Source organism: Hyalella azteca, unplaced genomic scaffold, assembly GCF_000764305.2.
Source record: "Hyalella azteca isolate HAZT.00-mixed unplaced genomic scaffold, Hazt_2.0.2 contig10672, whole genome shotgun sequence".
Taxonomy (NCBI): domain Eukaryota; kingdom Metazoa; phylum Arthropoda; class Malacostraca; order Amphipoda; family Hyalellidae; genus Hyalella; species Hyalella azteca.
The window spans coordinates 398,641-414,224 of NW_025940701.1; the positions used below are offsets into that span (position 1 = coordinate 398,641).

The 15,584-nt window shown below is 37.4% G+C and overlaps 1 protein-coding gene across 1 annotated transcript; it reads right to left on the reverse strand.

Moving 5' to 3' along the window:
* Positions 1–12,119: 12,119 nt before the first annotated feature.
* On the reverse strand, positions 12,120–15,364 carry LOC108671599 (lysozyme c-1-like). The gene is made up of 5 exons (XM_018159169.2): positions 15,336–15,364; positions 14,005–14,140; positions 13,778–13,863; positions 12,770–12,833; positions 12,120–12,515 (listed from the first exon to the last, which is right to left on the reverse strand). The coding sequence occupies exons 2-5, from the start codon at positions 14,138–14,140 to the stop codon at positions 12,367–12,369; spliced, it is 435 nt and encodes a 144-aa protein (XP_018014658.1). The 5' UTR covers positions 15,336–15,364; the 3' UTR covers positions 12,120–12,366.
* Positions 15,365–15,584: the final 220 nt, after the last annotated feature.

A 15,584-nucleotide genomic window follows, 5' to 3' on the forward strand; every position in this document is an offset into this window, starting at 1 on the left:
TCAAGACACATGTTCGTCAAGACACACGTTCGTCAAGACACACGTTCGTTATCACGTTCGCGCGTTCGTCAAGACACACGTTCGTCAAGACACACGTTCGTTATCACGTTCGTTTAGACGCGCCTGAGGCAAGGTCTAGGTGACACCATGGACTCAAATTTATTTATAACACATGAAAATTTATTACCTCAAACTGCTTACTGACACGACTCCTCTTAGGAGAAATTTGTCCTCGATCTTAGAATATAAAATCTGGAAAATACCTTGTTCTTAATCTCTAGTCCAAATCACAACACATTAAACTGAAACTTGATATTTTTCAATACAAAATTAAAAAGCAGTTCCTTCTCTAAACAGTATTGAAAATAATGGAAGAACTTTTGTGAAATAACATGTCCATCTTCACCGCAATTTGGAAGAAATTCTAACTTGGAATCTGGAAAACCACCTTAGGTTTTTTTTTACGTTCGTTTTTTTACGTTTTTAGGTTTTTTACATTCTACGGCGTGATAGCGTTAAAATTCAAATTTTAAAATAATTAAATTCATGATTTTGAGATTGATTTTAAATTAAATTCATGATTTTAATTAAAAATTCATGATTTGATTAAATTCATGATTTTAAATTCATGATTCATCATTAAATTCAATTATTTTTATGGTTAAGATTCTTTCCTCTCTCATCCCTATCTCCCTCAGAGAAAATTATTCCTACAATTTGAATGGCAAAACCTGTACGCTGAACACCTCAGCTTTGGAGGAATGGTAACAGAATACTTTGTTGAATGATATCTAAGTATTATTCGCATCGTAAATCTTACATTGAGAGAAAAAAGCTCAATATTTTCTGATAAATTACTGGCTAATAAATCATATGTAAAACGTTTTGAATATCCTATTCACAGGTCATCAATGATAGCAACATGTTATTTTCAACTCGCTGAAATAATACACTTAATTTCTATAAGGTTCAACATCCCTCTATCTGTGTAAATATTCAATGTTCCACAAATCAAATGAAGTTAATTCGAAATTTTCCTGGCAAATACGAGTACAATAAATATTTAAAAAATAGTACCGCATAATTATTCAAACATCTTTCAAGTTATAATAAAATCACACATGGGTGATTCTTGATCTTAACTGCCAAGTTATCAAGTTCAGCTCTGTTCTTCACTGTTATCTCAATAACATTGGATAATATGATCACGTATAAACAAGTATAAACTGCGTGAACCACATTATTGCTCTCTGAACTCGTTAATAAAATCGCTTGTCTCGTTAAAGAAACTCATCACCTCGATTCGCTGAGCGAATAACGGTGATTTCGACTGGCCTAATATTTCCGACCTTACATTTTTTAATCTGTAAGCAAAACATTGCTCATCGGCATCAAATTCTGCAAGCATGTCTTTCCAAACAGTTCAATGAAATGTGGTCGGATTTTACATTAATTAATTATAAAACTATCAGTCATTATCAATCAAAGGCAATAGGATTTCGTCTGAACAATATTGGCCCGCAAATTCACTGAAAGAATTTTTTAACCTACCCGGGTATAGGAACTTCCACGTACGTTGCGGAAGCTCCGTTGACCCTACGTTCATCCTAGACTATAAGCTTTTGTTTATAAATCAAATGGCTTCCATTTACGTTGTTGTCTACTCGGTCTCGCTGAATTTCAGAATTTACTAAGTCAGTGCCGCTGATACGTCATTTTATACTCAGTCCGCTCCACTGAAACGTTTGCGGTGCTTATTGAAACTGATACGTTTCCATAATGCCGGTGGAAGTGATTCTATACATAAAACGCTACTTGCTTTTATTTATCACTAGAATGCATCAAAAACATTTTGATTAGTTACATTAAAGGGAAGTGTTTTCATTCTAAAGTCAAAAAACCATTGGCCGCGTCGGGTCGGCAATTTGTGAACGATGAGTATTAGACGCTTGGATGATAAGCGGTCAAAGTGTCATCTTTTATCATTTAAATAAAGTATTGTAACGTATAATAGCGTATGTAACGTATATAATATGATATATAACGTATGTAATAGCGTATATAACGTGTTGTAGCGCCCAGTGTTGCACGCTTGGGATAGAATACGTCAAATTTTTTATTTTCAGATTTTTGTTTTGGGGTGACTCGCTCACGTCATGTCATGCGGTATGTGCATGACTAAGCTTATATAGCTTGAATCGAAAACCTTTTGGCCCATATTACCGCAATTATTTTTCACGGCTTAGATATAACTAGATTGTTCCCATCCCAAACTAGTGAATTATCTTATGTTAAAACACTCAATAATAATAATTTGCCGCCTTTTCTATAAGTTACATGCAGTTAGAAAATGAAATGAAATGGAAACCAGAGGAGCAATGAGGATGATGGTACCAGCCTCTGTTTTGAGTTGAGGTCCCCTCAACTGTACAAGAAGAACGTGATTTAAATACAAAAATATTACTGACAAATACAAAGTTTGCCCGTATTCGATGTTAATAGCAGCCCTCAGCTAATGAGTCAGTTACAGCATAATAGTAATTGTGAAAATTGCTTATGAATTCTTTTTACTTCAAAAGAGGTTCCTCCTATTCCATTCAAACAAGCCTGTTGGAACAAATTAAAAATAAAGCACTTTTAAAAATTAAAAAATCGTCTATTGTGGATACTGAACTTTGAAAGAATGATACTACGTAAAAAAGTGTTTACATCAACATGAATATTCAGTTTCACCATGCTCATCTCAAAGAAATGAAATAAACTTTTACGGACATCATCAAGTCCATTAGCCTGATAAACTTAACGTAGTGACGAATAGTCGTTAGTGTGCCTTGTTTGTTTCGTAAAATTAATGAAGAAACTAATGAACGGCTTCCATTGTGGTCCATTATATTAACGATGGGTGGTTGTAATTATCGGTCGTTAAAATATTTGCTTTTATTCATTCCGATGTCGTATGCACTTTATTCTCCTACCAACCTGTATTGTAGCAACAATAATTTATCTTGGTCTAATTGCAAAAATATCGTTCGAACAGGATTGAACAGGTGCACTCACGTCTGCATACAAAGACTCCCAATCATTAATCTTGTCTAAATCATCAAATTTAATGATGTATTTTATGATGGTGAAATTCGAATTGGAAAAAACTGGCACGAGCTTCTCAACTCAAGTTATAGAATTGAGTTCATCAAACATTGATCGAACAGGATTGAACAGGTGCACTCACATCTGCACACGAAGCCTAGCAATCATTAACCTTGTCTAAATCATTAAAATAAACTATAAATTTCATGATAGTAAATTTTGGATTGGAAAAACATCCACGAGCTTTTCAACTCATACAATTGACTTCAACTCAAGTTATACAATTGACTTGAACTCAAGTTATACATTAGACTTCAATATAAGTTTTAAATTTTTTAAATTTCATTTCTAGTTTTCATAAAATCATTGGAGCTCAATTCTAGCGTAAGCTTTGAATGCCACACGATATGTTTGTAAGGTTCTTTGAATTATTCATTTTTTTATTTCATTTTAGAACATTACGGCAGCAATACGTTAATTGCGGACTTGCATTCTGGTCTGACATTTGCTTTCCTTGTGCTGTCCTCCCTCTGCCTCCCTCTGTCCTAAAAATAAACATTTATATATCTGCTACTCATTTTTTTTATTCTACTAGTTATTTCCAAACTCTTCTTTCTTTACCAGCTGAAACCTGACAACATATTGGACGATGAGGCCTTCATGACGAATTTGTTGCAGAACAAATGCAGCAACGACACCAACTTCACAGAAGCTTACTCGAAATGCAAGAGCTCCACCATGCAGCGTTTGAAGGTGAGGCACGAAAAATGTGTTTATTCCATAAGCTAGCTCGTGCAACATGTTTTTAGTTATAAATATTACACATGATGTTAAAAATATAGAAATTAGCTACCATAAAACAAATAAAATAGATCAAGATTCACGGAAATATAGCCAGTTTATAACATGAATGATTCTAGAAGCTCATGACGTATGTTCTAATATATAGGGCAGTTATTCCGGTTCATGGCATGTATCATTCAAGCCATGCTCTAATTAATCAGCTCACTCCATGGAGAAAAATCTACTGACTCGGAAAAAGACTGACAGAACTCGCCCCCACTCTTTTGGAATTTTCAGGGGATTTTTTGGATTTATTAGTGCATTGGATTTTATTATTCCTAATTTGGTGGTCTTTCTCCAATAATAAATTTATTATCCTGATAATGTGATAATGAGAAGTTATGCGAATATCATCAATGCCAAATAATTCTAGAGCGTTTATATGCAAACCCATGCAGGTTGGAATTCTCGCAGTGATTACGGCCGATTACCGCAGGCACCCTCGCAAACGGGCAAAAATTGGCCGAACTTGCCGACTTTAGCTCGCGTACCCGCAGTGTCAGGGGGCCATACTTTCAAAACTCGCTAAGGGAACGTAAGTATCTACGCTTGATTTTCTTGTCTATGATTGGGGGATTTTACTTGAAAGGCCGTCAATGATTGGCTGATGAACTTACGATCACTTAACTTTTTTAAGTATAGGCCAGGGTGATTCGGCCGTATAGCTCCCTGTGGCCTCGGTCACTTCTTTGCAAGCATTTCTAGTCCAGGTCCCATACTTTCAAAAAAAGTCAAGAAATCGTAAGTTCATCAGCCAATCATTGACGGCCTTTCATGCAAAATCAGCCAATCATAGACAATAACATAGATCGTAAGTACTTACGTTCACTTAGCGAGTTTTGAAAGTATGGCCCCAGGAAACCTAGCGAAAAAAGGGGGTCAACCTAGAACAAATTGCAAAAGAATTTTCTCCATTACCATAACATACAGAAAGGCCTCAGAAAAGATATATTAAAAATCCTCTAAAATATAATTGGTGGAAAGGCTTCAAATCAGCGATTTTCAAAATGGCCGCCAAAGTAATCTATATGTTGATATGCAGCGGTTTGAATTAGTAGACTGGAACAGTTTTGCTGCCAAAACCAATTTTTTCAGGCTAATAAATCAAATTATATCTATATTATGAGCTCAATTATATTAACTAAGAAATAATGCAATATTTTGTAATAAAAATACCATTTTATCGATAATTTTATGCTTTTTAAAGTCCGAAGAATTCTCAGCGCTTCTTTTTTTCTTCTTCTACTGATAAAATTGGGCATAAATGTATTTGTCTGATGTAAAATATGTAGGGAAAAAGTCATTATGCTCAGAAAATCATTAATTTTCATGGTCAGCTTTAGAAAACTATTTCTAAGATGAAATAAGAGAATGTTAGCTGTGTAGACAAAAAGAGAAAATATCAGACATATGAATGATAAATGGGATGGAAAAACCCTTTTTTATTTCAGCTTGCGCAATTTTTTTTTGTTTTGGACGTATAATAGAAGTGAGAAATTAATATACTGTGATAATTAAGAAGTTATAATAACAAAAAATTAAGTTTTGACGCTTAAGCTAGTAGGTTTTATTAACGTAAAGTTTAACTGTCTATAGTCGGGTAACATGGGGCAAACGGACCACTGCGGGTCCTGGGCCCATAGCGGGTTTCTCGATACGTATGGCAGATATTGGTCCGTGTTCTCTACCGCCGGTCGACAGTTTCACTGTGATGAAGTGTACGGATTTACGTTTTGCTAAGTGTTTGCGTTATTAAGTTATTTGTGAATAACTGTTTTAGCCCAGATAAAAATTTTTTTGCTGCTAAATAAAACTGTTTTCGATTACTGTAGATGAAGCTTTTGAAATTACTGTGAATTATATTTTGAAAGTAATATTTATAGGAATAATTTTGAGTTCAAGTTTAGACTATTAGCTTATGAAATAAAATGTTGACACGATATAAATTGAAATGATACCTAGTGGGGCAACGGGCCTACGCGTGTCACGGGGCAAAGCGCCCATGGTGAAGTCTTGTGTTATACATCATTAAATTTGTCTCAATGACCTTTTCAAAACTATGACTAGCTTTTTTAATTACAAATTACACTTCATATTGCATGATTTTTTGATTTGCTGCCTCTAGGCCACAGGTTTTAGTTTCTAGTTATGCGCATTTGACCCCTTATCGAGTTATTGACTCTAGACTTGCCAAAAGTTGATTTCAGTCAACACCAATGAGTCAAAAGTTGATGAGTTTTTATGGTGTTGGCTGAAATCACGATTAAGTACGAATTCTCTGCATATAATATGTGGATTATGGACGAAGCTGGAACGAAGTTTTTTCTGATCAACTAAATTTTTTTTCTAGTCAAGGATACATTTTTTCATGTCGAGGATGAATTTTTTATCGCAAATATATATTTTTCCAGTCAAGGATATATACATTTTTATGTCAATGAAATATTTTTCTTCACGTCAGTGATAGATTTTTTAAGCCAAGAGTATATTTTTTTCAAGTTAGGGATATGATTTTTTTAAGTTGTTAATAAATGAATGAATGTCATATTTTTCATTAAATTTTTCTTATTATTAACTTTAAAGTGTTGTTTTATCATTTTTAAACGAAAAATATTCAATTGTGGTATAGAGACCAAGGGTGGGCGCCTTGCCCAAAGCCCATGGGCCCATTGCCCCAGGGGTGGGGCAATGGGCCCATTTTGACACTATTATAAAACAGTGTTTCATTAAAAATTGAATAACTCTATAGGCGTCTAATTCACATCACACATTCATCATTAGTTGTAGCTTTAAACAAAACAAAGAACCACCTCGTATCAATTAAAACTTCATCAAAAATTTAGTATAAAAAAAGGGGGGGGCCGCTACCCCATGTTACTCAACTGTGATTATTCTATACAATATATCAAAATAGAATGATGTCACCCATCATGAGTATCAGCATTGGCTACATGCTGCTGAACACTCCAATGTATCATATTCGGCCTTATACCACCACCATTGCTGCCTTGAGGTCACTCATCGGAAGAGTTAGAATCACTGTCAAATACTTGACTTGTGTTACTGCACACACCATGGCACTGGCCACATGCTGGTGAACATTCCATATCCTGTTTCCGACAGGCACACCTCCTTGTTGAACAATCTGTTGAACAATTGCATCTCACCATTTCTAGTAGCTCAGGTGGGGCAATTTCTCGATCTATGAAAACAGGCATGCATTGTCCATTTCTTACTTCACATCCCCACTCTCCAGGTGTCATTCTGTTGCCCAGGCACTCTTGCACTTGGCAAAATGTCCTCAGACTATGAAACTGGGCAGCTGCCGATGTAGGTGGAAGCACCTGGGGTCTACAAATGCTTCGCTAACAACAACTTTTCTGTGAAAGTTCTTGAATCGAAGTTTGTCCAGAGACTCTCAGGTAGCACCCTTGTACAGAAAGACTAGTGCAATCTCTCCAGCCACAAACAGTACCCTGGATTTCACCTTCAGACCCCACTCATCTTCTCTCTCAGACCCCAGGATTGAGTTTTGAACACTGTATTCCCTGACAGTTGTCAGCACTAAGTCTTTCTTCTTACCACCATATCTGTCCCCTGTCCCGCAATAGATACAGTTACTTTTGTAATCAAAGCCGGTTCCAGTAGATCTCAGTTGGCGTGCTCCGTCTTCAGAAGACTCATTTGCTCTTTTTCTGTTCTGAGCTTCAATACTGAATGGCCTACAATGGTCCTTGCATCATTGTGTACTTTTTGTCCAGGCACTACTGTTGTTACAACTTTTCTTCTTTCACTGGCTTTCTGGATACCTTCCCAACCCTTGGGTGTTAGTGTTGCACATTCTTCACCTTCTATGACAGGCCTGCTGCAAAGGGCACATTGGGCAACATCCATCTTGGTGCTACCTGTAAGGCATGATGTGATCACCCTCTACCAAGCTTATGCACAAGCTAGACATTCTGTAACAGTGATTATAAGCATGTAATAATCACAAAATACCTCTATATGGTGTGTCCTGTCTTGAAGTCTGATCAGAGGGCTGCTCTCTTAATAATAATAGCGGTTTCAGCGTTTATTAGGCCGTAGGCCTGTCGTCGATTCCTAACATCGCAGAACATTCACAGCATTTTGCGGACTCGAACTCGCAACTCACTGCTACAATTCTACTGTGCTTTACCGCCCGGCCTCCTCGCCGATTCTGACCAGAAACTGGCGCACAGAGCTTGGATCGAACCCGCGCCTCTCTGCTCCAATCCTGGAACTCTGAACTTTAACCACTGGGCTCTTGCTGGTCATGTTCTAAAAACTTACACCAGAGGGTCTAGACAATGCTGCCCTCTTACTACAATTAACACACCATTTATGATATAGACACACACACTCACCATGCATCACACACACACACTCCAGGTGCATGCCTGTATATATCATATAGGCATTATTCCACATGCTTATATAATCACAATTGTTCACTTTATGGGTGGCTGTTTTTGCAAATACTAGATTGACCACCTTGGATGAATTTTAGTTATTATTAATGAATACCCCCTACATGAAAACATGCATAGTCACAAAAATAACTCTCGGTCATACTTTTAAAATGTCTTATTGGGCTTATATTGCCATTCGGCGGCCATTTTTTGAAATCTTAAATTTGACACCCTTCCACTACTTGCATTTCAGAGGATTTTTAGTATGTTGTTTCTAATGCCCTTCTGGAGCATTGGTGAAAAAATCATTTCTTTTGCAATTTGTTCCGGGTCAAACCTTATTTTTCCTGGACTATTCGTACGCTCGCGACGCGGCAGCTTAAATCTTTCGGCCGCGGTCGATTCTATCGTCGTCTGGGGGCGCATGGGTAATTCGGGCCGAAATTTGCAGTGACCAAGAAATTTCATCTAAACTACTGTACAGATTTGAACGAAACTTTGAATATACAAACCCAACCTCCCTGCGGTGACGTTTAGCTCGTGACAAATTTTTGGATTTTACTTTCGTTTACGATTTTTTTTCATTTCACCTTCATTCGTGAAATAAAATTCGGGCCGTAATTCGCAGTGACCGAAAAATTTCTTTTAAACGACTGAACAGATTTGAACAAAACTTTGAATATACAAATCTAACCTCCCAACGGTCATGTTTAGCTCGGTCGATTTTTTTAGAATTTTTCTTCGTTCGCGAGTTATACAGCTATACGTTTACAGCTCTTTGTCAAAGCAAATTTAAAATCAGCATCATACATGCCTGTCGTTTCTACGTATGTCCGTATAACTCGCGAACGAAGGCAAAATGGAAAAAATAATCACGAGCTAAACATCCCCGCTGGTAGGTTAGGTTTGTATATGCGAAGTTTTGTTCAAATCTTTTGAGTAGTTTAGGAGAAATTTCATGGTCACTGTAAATTTCAGCCCGAATTTCTCTATAACTCACGAATGAAGGTGAAATGGAAAAAAACTCGCTAACGAAGGTAAAACTGAAAAAAATGTCACGGGCTAAACATCACCGTTGGAAGGTTAGGAATATGTACTGAAAGTTTCGTTCAAATCTGTGCAGTAATATGAAAAAAATTTCTTGGTCACTGCAAATTTCGGCTCGATTTGCCGTATAATTCACGAATGAAGGTGAAATGTCAAAAAATTTCACGAGCTAAACATCACCGTTAGATCATGCTGAATACGTGTACCAAGTTTCATCGAGCTGCGTTCATTAGTTTTGGAAATATTCCTTGGTCGTTGAATTTGGAGATTGGCCGTGAGACCGGCCGCAAGACCGGCCGCGTGTCCGGCCGTAAATTTGTCCGAGACGTCCATCTCTGAAGGCCCCAACCCATTTCTGCACCATTCCATCACTAATAACGTTTTCATCTGACCTCGAAAACGCACACAAAAGATGGACATTTTTCTACGCACTTTCAGCATCACATAAAGAAGACATATGTTGTGTGCGAAGGCGCTGGTCGCCGACGAATATTCTGAAGCCCTTCAACAAACTTTCAGAATTTCATTATTTCTATGCAGGTTCTTTTTGTGATATTATGAATACATCAACTGGGCTTCTATAAATTCATCAATTATGTATTCCGTGACCACTAGAAACGTGTGCGTTGTCGCCCATCCACAGACAAGTCGGCTATTTTTTAGAGAAAAGTGCATTTAGAAATTTCTAACACATCATTAAACGTATTCAGATCTTATAATTATTTTTTTTGTCAGTCCCGCTGAAAAGCTTGGACCCATGCCGATGTCATTCGCCAAGCTCACGTCTTTTGTACATCGCTTTCTTATCGTCCATCAGTGGCGCTATAGTGGCAGGGTTAGTGTCCAGCAGCAACTATAGTGCCATAAGTCAAGCAGCGAAAATCATTATCATAAAATCTGAATTCTCGCAAAACTCGATTATAGGTAAGACAATTTTTATGTATAGAAGACCGATGATGTTTATGATATTTGAAAATTTTGCCGTCTCAAAATCATGGACTTATGTATAGAAATTTGCTTCTCTGAAAGTAGAATGTCGAAAATTCTTTTAAAAAGCTTTATGTTAACTGTAAATTAGTAAAATTATTTACTAGGCCTTGATGAAGTTTAGTGAAAAAATAATTAGATAAATCAATTTTATGGAAACTGAACACTCAAATTCATTTCTCGCCTAAGACAGATATTTTTCTCTCAAACATAATTAATGGCATCTCAGGTATAAATATATACATTTTTTCTGCTTCCATATCACAATTTTTATCTTAAACAAATTAAACAAGCGTTTCATGCTTTTATTTCTGATTTCAATTTATATCTGAATTATTTTTAACTTCAAGTCCCTTCCTCCTTTTGAAACTTACCGCCAATGAAATTTCGAATTAAAGAATAAATCATGACGCTCGCTTACTTTTTAATGGCGCCTTGATTATCACAGTGGTTATTTTATATAAAAAGTGTTAATTATAACTAATGCAGCATTACTTCCTCTCATGAAATTTTTTCACAACTCGAACGTTGAAACTGCAAGTTACGATGGATACATTTGTCATTTAAGGTCATTTCGATCATAACATTTCATTCTATGTGTAGTCAATAGATCGATGAAGATCATAATGATAGCAATGGTAATCAGCAGTGATCAGAATGATAGCAACTTAGAATAAATTTGGCAGGTTGTCGCCCGGCGAACAGACTTCATTCGACTTGATTTACAAACAATAAAAAATTGCTGATTTTTACCATGCCAATAATGGAAAATGCTCAATTATAAGTCCACTCATTGTATGAACGATGGAAAATTGCATATTATTTTTTGTACATTTTATGTCCAATTCTCTCAAACTTAGATCAAATTGTAATTTTAGTGATTAAGGAAGCCTAGCGAGATCGCCTGCGTAACATACGCTTCCGAACTTTTCACGCGAGATCGGTTTCAGCGCGAGGCGAAGAGTGAGATGACGTGTGTTCGAAGCTGTTCGGAAGACTGTTGTGTCCTGAAAGCTGATCAGTAAAGTAATCGCTGTTGCCTTTATATTGGAAGCTAGTAAGTAATGACTGCTGATTTTGTGTCGCTTATTGTCGCGTAATATGACTTCTCCCTGACTGCATCTGCGTGTGCCATTGAAGCTTTCTACAGTGCCCTCCTTGTGAATCCGAGATTACGTCAAACGGTTAACGTTCTAAATCATGTATTGGCAGACAACAGTGACCGTGCTAACAGTGTGATCACAACTTTTGATAAAAAATGCACCGTCAAAATAATCTCCAAGTCAAATGTGGGCTTTAACCACTAGGCAGGGTGGCCTAGTGGCTGAAGTTCAGAGTACCAAGATTGGCGCAGAGAGGCGCGGGTTCGATCCCAGCTCTTCGGCAGGCGACCCGACTTTCCACAGTACAAACTTTGAACTCTAGTTCCTCAAGTCACAGCGAAAAGAAATGCTCATCGTTTGATATTTGATGATAGATCTGTTTATAGGCTCCAAGGGAATGAAGCAGGAATGCTACTGTGAAAAATGCAAAACGATAAGGTCTCAACCCATGCTTTATAGGAGCATCGTATTATAGAGCTTTCAAATTTAAAATAAATGCGGATTTGGGCGTAATGCAACGTAGAAAGGCAACTAAATTTAAAGCAATTTTTTTATCTGTAAAGAAATTCGAACAACTTATTAAAAAAATAATAAGGTATAACAAGGAAAATAAAAGGGATAATTAGCCAAGCGTTTATATTCTGATGCAAGAACACATATAGAGATTTCAGAGCTTCATCAATCAGTCAATATTTGGGCAAATAAATATCATCAAATAGTTATAGTGTTAAAATGTGATGCCTGCGCAAAGAGCAGGTGCTGTAGAGGCTGAATGCCCAAAATTATAAATGGAATAAATGCGTTAATTAAATTGAACTAAATGCCGATAATCGCGCAGGAAGATCCATCAGCTCACGAGGCAGCGGCTCTCAGCAGCTGAGGTTGCAGCCACTGGTGTAGGAGGATAAGTTCTTGCCTTTACAGTTGTTCTTCCAGCCGTACCAGGCGTTGAAGCCGTGGCGCCCGAAAATCTTCTTGGCGCATTTGACGTCGTCCGCAATATCGTTGTCCTTCAGTTCTGAATTTCGAAAATCATATTCTAAGCTAACGCAAACGAATTAGAAATCAGTTAGAGACACGTTGAATGTAGAAACCAATTCAATAAATAGGAGCTTCCATGAGAAGAATTTGCACGAGAAAAACTGGTAGTTTATTCACTATTGTGTTTTGGAAAACTTAGCTAAAGCTGCGATTCTCTTGTTGAGCTCATTTGTAATTCTTAGTTCACTACCAGTTAACTAATGTCTATAATTAAGTATAACATTTTCTCACTATCACAATTGATGTTGCAGTCGTTGGTGCCTGTGCCCGAATTACACCAATAATAGTCGTTGATCTGCGCAGAGAAGGAAATTATGCTCCCAGACGAACATACAAGTTTCAGAATAAAAACTGTTTTCATCTGAACCGAACAAGTAAAACTCGGATTCATCACTGACGTTAATTAAATCGCATTGTACGACACTCCGCTAATCATTTCCTCCCGATTTTTTTTTAGTTCGGCATGGACACTTTATGATATTTGTGCAATAATGCAGTTTGGATCATGCGATGAACCGTTTTCTTCGAGACGTCAATCTCTGCCTCTTCACAAATTCTAGGCACACGAATTGCTACTAATGCGATCCTCTTTTAAAATTCTGACAATTGTTCTAATTTTTCTTCCAGTTGGGTTCGAAAGTTTATCCAGTTTGCTTGTAATGTTAGATCTGCATTATGCTTCCGACTACTCGACGAACGACCCTTCAAGATCTTCGTACATCATCAGTAAATTTCAGAAATTTATTTGTTGTCAATGATGACGATTTATCTGAATAATGATTATATTCTTGTGTTTTTAAGCTTTTTGGTTTTGTATTTGCTACTTGCTTTGAGATGTCAACGATTTACGGATACACCGTTTCAACTCATTTTTAGATCAACTTACTGTAATATAATTAATTTTCACATTCATGGTATGGCTCCCAACTATCAGATCACGGATAAATTCCCTTTCTTGTTTACTCAAATTTTCAGTGAAACCAACAGAAATCAAGTAACATAATGCATAATTTACGTTCTAAAACCCAATTTTCAGTTTTATTTAGTCAGCTATTAAAAAAAGTGCACAAAGCCTCCGTTTTCAGAGTCCCCAATGTGATGACCGCAACTGCAGATGAACTAGAAAAGATTTCGTTGACTTGTGACTATGATGCAGTCTGCTATTTAAAATTTGACCACGTTTGATGCTTCAAAATAAAGGCAAATCAGGTGCTATGATGAAACGATAGTATGATTTACCTGGAACAAGCCATAGTCCTTACTGCCCTTGTTTTGTCCAACAGCCGCGGTATTGAAGGAGCTCTCGTGCTGTACCAAACACACCCCTGTTCAGAGAGGATAGGTAGGGAATTAGTTTTATAATTGGGGTATTTCTAATCGCAAGATAATGCTACTGCCATACTGAGAATTTTGTGAAATTATCCTCAGTTTTATCATGGAAAGAAAATACGTAGAGATTTACTCACAGTCGCCGAGGCTGCTTTGCGCAAAGCCGTAGATACATTTCAGCTCCTTGGCAAGTTCGCACTTCGTGTAAATTTTGCCGTAGCATGAAGCGCTCAGGCTGATCACAGCCAAGAGAACGGCGGCGAGGAAATGCATCTGCAAAATTATATAGAATAAAATAGAAGTATCAGCACTGAAGAAATAGGCCCATGGCCTGTTGCCGATTCCTGTACTTTTCGTGACTTAATTCCGCTAGGGATCCGACTTTTTGAACCCAATATTTCCATAACTGACGATTGATTGAGATAGTTGCTGGACTTAGTACAAGGCCTGTTAGGTGCTAAGCATTTCAAGACAGAACATATGTTCCTGCATAGCTTCGTCTAGTCTGTTCTTGAAGGCGTTCATACTCGGAGCGTCAACGATGCTATCAGGGAGGCGATGCATCGCAATTATTTAGTTTATTGTCTATAGCCGTGGCCCCTGGTGTTGGTTCTTATTTCAAATTCTGGTAATCCTTCTGAGACCTTGTATAAGCCGTAGGTATATTTGTATACTTCAATGAGGTCACCACGCAGACGTCGATAACAGAGGCTTGGAAGCTTCATAATCTTTAATTTTTCTTCGTAATTCTTGCCTTTTGATCCCAAAATTATCTTTGTTGCACGTCTTCGAACACTCTCGACTAAATTTTGTCCTTTTCTAGTTTTGGAGTATCGGAGACCACAAGGCGTTTCCAAACTCTATAGGTTCGGACGCACGACTGCGACAAACAACTGCTTCATCGCTTCTGCATCTATATGTACTCGTAGGAGCGTCTGATCAGTCCAAGTCGTTTATTGGCTTTATTAACTTGACCTTCAATATGCTTAGAAAATTTCAACTCATTGTCGACATTAACTCCTAAATCTTTTTCCATTGTCGACTTCGACATCATCACTCTGTCGTTGCCACCATGTCTTCTCATACTGCAATCTTGCTGTTCATTATTCTTGCCAAGGTGGAATACTTTACATTTGTCAGCATTAACACGCAGCTGCCACTTATCAGCCCAGTCAACCAACCTGTCAAGATCACCTTGCAACTGTACTTTTGCGACGTATTCCTCACTGTATTATAAACTATGTGTCGTCAGCATACATCGAGCACACGCTAGACATAGCGTCTGGCAGATCGTTCATAAAGGCAACGAATAAATTACCAGATGGCGTTGCAAATTTATTCGTTGCAATTTCAGAATAATCAATTGACCAGATTTGACTTGCTATTACACACAGGATAGGACTCGCTGTGTTGAAACTTTCCGTTTACATCCACAAATTACTCGCATGAGTAAAGCCAAGTCACTCACCTGAACAAGAAGCTGCTGGAGTGCGTGTGTCTGGACGCTGCGGTGGCCGCTGCTTTTATGCCCGCCACTCGCGCCACAAATTCAATGAAGGCCTATGACTTCATTAACATTGTAATGCCCTTCAAATTATATTTCATTGTCTTCAATAACTTTTTCAGATATAAGGGCACTATAGATATAGATTAAATATTTCACATATTCCTCCATATTTTTCGTAGAGCTTGCGCTCCATGGCGCATTTGACGTAAT